The 5437-nt window shown below is 69.0% G+C and overlaps 1 protein-coding gene across 1 annotated transcript; it reads left to right on the forward strand.

The window, feature by feature from the left end:
* Nucleotides 1-249: 249 nt before the first annotated feature.
* On the forward strand, nucleotides 250-2302 carry LRRC3 (leucine rich repeat containing 3). The gene has a single exon (XM_004467823.4). It carries the CDS (start codon nucleotides 355-357, stop codon nucleotides 1126-1128), a length of 774 nt encoding a protein of 257 aa, XP_004467880.2. The 5' UTR covers nucleotides 250-354; the 3' UTR covers nucleotides 1129-2302.
* The last annotated feature ends 3135 nt before the right edge of the window (nucleotides 2303-5437 follow it).

Here is a 5437-nt window from a genome sequence, read left to right on the forward strand (position 1 = left end):
CCACCCGCCCCCGAGGGGAGACGCCCTTCCAGGTGGCCTGGGGGTGCCGGGCAGGAGTCAGGGGCAGGGCTGCCTAAAAGGAGGTGTGACCCCGTGGGCAGCCGCGCCCCTTTGCCTGGAGTCCTTCCCAAGGGTGTGGCGGGTCCCGCGGGCCCACCCCGGGACGCTGCTCCCTCCCTCGCTGGCTCAGCCCCCCTTTCCTCCTCTCTGGGCGCTGAGACAGGTCGCCGGGGGGGGGGGGGGGGGGGGGCCCTGGCCAGCGAGGAAAGAGGCTCACTGCTGCCAGGGTACCGGCCCGCCTGCCGGCCGAGTGGAGGAGCCGGGACCGGCCGTCTGTCCCCAGGCGGAGTCCAGATGGCGCCCCGGGACAAGCAGAGCCCCCGGCGCCCGCCGGCCCCCCGGGGAGCCACCTGCCTCCTGCTCCTCCTGTGCCTGGGTGGCGCCGCCGCCTGCCCCCAGGGCTGCCTGTGTCCCCAGCTGGCCGGGGCCGTGGCCGTCCACTGCAGCGCCAGGGGCCTGCGGGAGGTCCCCAAGGACATCCCGGCCGACGCGGTGCTGCTGAAGCTCGACGCCAACCACATCACGCACGTGCCCAACGGGGCCTTCCAGCAGCTGGGCCAGCTCCGCGAGCTGGACCTGTCCCGCAACGCCATCGAGACGGTCGGCCTCGCCGCCTTCGCCGGCCTGGCCGGGGGCCTGCGGCTGCTGGACCTGTCCCACAACCGCCTGCGCCGGATCCCCAAGGACGCCCTGGGCAAGCTCAGCGCCAAGATCCGCTTGTCCCACAATCCCCTGCACTGCGAGTGCGCGCTGCAGGAGGCCCTGTGGGAGCTGAAGCTGGACCCCGACACGGCCGACGAGATCGCCTGCCAGACGTCGGAGCGCGAGGAGTTCGTGGGCAAGCCGCTGGTCCAGGCCCTGGACGCCGGCGCCAGCTTCTGCGGCGTCCACCGCAAGACCACCGACGTGGCCATGCTCGCCACCATGTTCGGCTGGTTTGCCATGGTGGTCGCCTACCTCGTGTACTACGTGCGCCAGAACCAGGAGGCCACCCGCCGGCACCTGGAGTACCTCAAGTCCCTGCCCAGCACCCCCGGCGCCAAGGACCCCACCGCCGTGGCGCCCTAGGGCCCCCCCGGAGCCCGTCCGTCAAGCCCAGCTGCTGTCCGCCGCCACGGCAGGTTGTGACGGCCCCTGCCGCTCCCGCGACGCTGACGCTACCGGCCGCTTCTGTGCACTGCCGCGGTCCTGTAACGCGCCCTTCGCCAACCGCGCTTAGCCCCTGCGGCGCGCTCCGCTGGGCGGCTTACCCCCAGGCCCGCTGGGCGGCTGAGGACGCTGAGGCTTAGGCACAGCGGGGGACCTGATCCGGTGGGGACTTAAAACCAGGCCACCTAGCGTGGCATTCCAGGGCCCTTCCCCTCCTCAAGCCTCTCCCACGTGCAGGGTGGGGACGTGCCCTCAGAGAAGGCGCTCGAGGCCCCTGAGCGTGGGACTCGGCCGTGGCGGGGTTGGGACGCAGCCCGGGCCGTCCAAGGCGCTGACAAGCTCTGCAGCGAGGAGCTGCGTTACCTTTCCTCACTTGGCTCTTCCTGAATCCGTGTGCTCTCAGAAGCCCTTTTCCGGAGCCAGGTCAGAGGACCCCGCCCGCTGTTCAGGAAAGGCCGTTCCAGACCGGGGTTCCTGGATGGGCGAGTGGACTGTGTGGCTCAGGCTAACTTCTCTGCAGCTCTGCTTGTCTGTGCGCAGAGTGCTTGTGCAGAGTAACACTTGTGCCCACCTTTCGGGTGGTGAGAGAAGAAAGAACTATGGAGAGAAGCCTGGGAAAAGCCCAGTGTAGCTCATCAGGGTGCAGCGTCTGCGGCCAGTGCGGCCACACAGCTTCCCGCCCCTGCGTGCTCAGCCTGGCTGGCGGCAGGCCATCTCGAGTTACCACTGTGCCTTGTTTTTCTAAAACACCTTTTTAAAGGACAGGAGGACTGAGGTGTGATATCACAAGGCCAATCAACAAGACGCTTCCTTTTCTCCCGCAACAAGAACTTTCTCTTTTCACCTTGGCTGCCAGGAATCCCAGAGCTCCATTAATACTTGATTTTCTTAGCTATGTTACTTCAAGTTCAGAGTTATATGACTCTGATCATTTTACTTTTTACTGTCTTTTTCTTTATATTTTCAACTACTTCAAATGTTTTGTTGGGGGGAGAAGCAAATAGTTGTAAGTTGCTTATGGACTTCTGGTATAAAGGATAGAGGCATAACCAAGCAGATGCTTAAAAGTAATTAAAACCTAGAGTGATTCGTACTTGGAAAGCCTCACGACGGGAACGGGAAGCGTGAGGTTGTGTTTGCAATGCGCGCGCCCTCCCGTGCTGGTCTGGGGACGGCCGGCTCAGCACCGTCGCGTCCCGACAGCCCAGCCGCCTGCCGGTGGTTGCAGAGCGCAGTGATTTGGCCTGGGCGGCGAGTGAGCACGGTCTGATTTTCCAGCGATGGGCGCATCTGAACCAGCCACCAGCAGGCTCCGGGCGCCCTCCCGCGTGCCGCCTGCGTGTGCACGGAGGCCAGTGCGCTTGGCACCCGTCCAGCGCTGACCGCAGCAGGCGCAGCGTCGACGGGGCGGCTCTGGCTGCAAAGTGCCTGGCGGGCACTTCTCTGCCCACTGCACAGATGGACAAGGAACCCTGGCCGGACGCCTGCCCAGCACGTGCTGGGGGTCAGGGTCAGACCCGCCATCTGCCATGTCCCCGCCACGCCCCGCTGCGTCTCCTGACACGTGCGACAGACGCCGCCGAGCCACATGAACGCCGGCGGCATCGCTCACGCCTCAAGTGAGCACGGGCGCCTGGGGCAGGCGCGGCCCTGGCGTGGTCCAGGGGGCAGGGTTGTGGCCAGCACTTGGCCGGTTGCCCAGGCCCGGTGCCCGCCGGAAGCGACGCCAGCCAGAGCTGAGCTTGTGCCCGAAGGAGCCGAGGCTGGGAGGCGCAGGGAGGACGGGGTCCGGCCCTGCGCCTGGACGGGGGGCCGGCTTTGCTTGCTCAGGGGCCACGGCTCTGGAGCCACGGCTGTGCTTCGTGGGGTCCGCACCGCGCACCACTTCTCCGTGCGCCCCTCTGCAACAGCTGCCCTGTGCAGCCGAGCACGCAGCTGTGGCGGGCAGGACACCGGCGCGGGCTGGTCAGGACCCCCGGGGCCCCCTCCCCATCCCAGGGTACAGCATGAGGAGAGGGCCCTGGAGCCTTGCGGGGGGAGCCCGACCTTGTGCCCGAGGAAGGCAGGGTCCTGGGGTGCCGACCAACGTGTTGCTTTTTGGGGGCCTTGCCCTGCTACTGGGGAACTCTGCCCTCCCCCTGCACTCTGCCCTCCTCTGCCCCTCTCCTCCGCCCTGCCCCCTGCCCTGCTCCCCTCCACCGCCCTCCCCCCATGCTCCCTGCCCCCCTGCCCTGCCCTCCCCCCATGCTCCCCGTCCCCTCCCCCTGCCCCGCCCTCCGGCCCCCCTGACCACCAGGCCTGGGCCGCGGAAGGAGCGGTGGAGACCCGAGATGACGGCCTGGCCGGGCCCCCTGCTGTCGTGAGGGCGCCCGCACGTGGGAGCCCACCTCCCCGGCACCTGCCGCGGCCCCTGAGCTGACGCAGCGCTCCGTCAGGCCGTCCCACCCGTGGCTGCCGCTGGGTCAGCCCAGCCCCAGCGAGCCACCACCGTGGACAGCGGGGGGATGTGAGCGGGGGCTGCCTGGGGGGCTGGAGGCCAGGCCAGACCCCCGCCTGCACCGGGAGACCCGGCCGAGCCTCAGGCTCAGTGCCCGTCCCGTCCGCCCCTCCCCGTCCTCCCTGCCTGTCCGCCCTGCCCCGTCCTCCCCATGCCGTCTGGCCTCGGTCTCTCCGGGGCAGGAGGTGCCCAGTGTCCCCAGTGGGAGCATCCACCCAGCTCTGGCCCCTTGGCACCCCTGGGGTGCGGCTGGAGGCCACACGGGCACGGCGTAGAGTCCGGTTTGCCCCCATACCTGGCGGCCAGGCCCAGGAGTGGGAGATCAGCCCCACGTGGGTCCCGGGTCCCGGCACCGCTCGGGGGCCTGGCCTGGCAGGGTCCTACCGCCCCCCCCCCAGGGCAGCAGCTCTGCCCCGGCGGGCCACGGCCACCTCCCCAAATGGGCCTGCACACGGGGCGGGCGGGGGCTCTAGGGCTCCTCTGGACCTGCCCGCTGTGGCCTGAGCCCGGGGGGTCCCTGGGGGTTGTCCTGCCCCAGAGGGCAGGCTCAGCCAGCCCTACCCATTTTGGGGAGGGGGACCTACCTTTGTGGGTCAAGGTGGCCTGGGCTCCTGGCCTCGGGCAGGAGGGTCTTCGGGGGCACGGATGCGCCTGTGCCCAGGCAGGGAGCCTGCTGGGCAGCGAGGCCGGTGGCCCCTGGGCTCCCCCTGGGGGGTCAAGAGGAAGGGGCTTGTGGCCGCTCCCCCCCCCACCCCGGGTCCCGGGTGCCATGAGGCCAGGGGCCGGGAAGGGCTCCATGCCCAGGGGGTCTGTGCCTCCCCGACTGCTGGACGACGCGGGGCCCGGGGCCCGCCTGCCCACCACCTGGACACAGACCCAGAAGACGCGTCCACAGCGGCCGCCAGCACGCAGGCCGAGCGTCCCCTTGGCCACCTGGCTCCCTCCAGCCGGGACCCCGCATCCGCGCAGGGTGAGCACATGGGACCAGCTCTATGGGAAGGTGACTCATGGTGGCACCCAGCGTGGCGCCCGTGGGGGAGCGGGCAGTGTGGCCCCTGCTCCCCCTCCTGAGGGACCCCCGGGCTCCAGGCTTGGGGTGAACCTGGAGAGGGCCAGGTGCCGTCCAGGTCGGCTTGGCGAAGATGGGGACATGGTCTGGGTCCCATGGCTGGCACCAGCTCTGGCTCAGCTGGTTCTGCTGGGGGAAGCCCGGGTGCCTCCAGGTCAGACCTGCCCACGGTCCCACTGGCACCAGACCTGCATGGCCCAATGTTCTTCCCTCTTCTCGGTCATCGTGGGTGCCACCAGTCCAAGGGACGGGGGCCATGGACCCTGCTCCATCCACAAGCCGAGTCTCCAGATGCTGCTAAAAGAGCAGCACAGACCTCTCCTCTGCAGGAGCCTGGAGCCTAGAGCCTGAGCCTGAGCCTGAGCTGGAGCCTGGAGCTGGAGCCTGGAGCCGGAGCCTGGAGCCTAGAGCCTGGAGCCTGAGCCTAGAGCCTGGTGCCTGAGGCTGGAGCCTAAACTGGAGCCTGGAGCCTGAGCCTGAAGCCTGGAGCCTGGAGCCTGAGCCTGGAGCCGGAGCCTGGAGCCTGAGCCTAGAGCCTGGTGCCTGAGGCTGGAGCCTAAACTGGAGCCTGGAGCCTGAGCCTGAAGCCTGGAGCCTGGAGCCTGAGCCTGGAGCCTGGAGCCTGGAGCTTGGAGCCTGAGGCTGGAGCCTGAACCTGGAGC

The sequence above is a fragment of the Dasypus novemcinctus genome, chromosome 4, assembly GCF_030445035.2.
Source record: "Dasypus novemcinctus isolate mDasNov1 chromosome 4, mDasNov1.1.hap2, whole genome shotgun sequence".
Taxonomy (NCBI): Eukaryota; Metazoa; Chordata; class Mammalia; order Cingulata; family Dasypodidae; genus Dasypus; species Dasypus novemcinctus.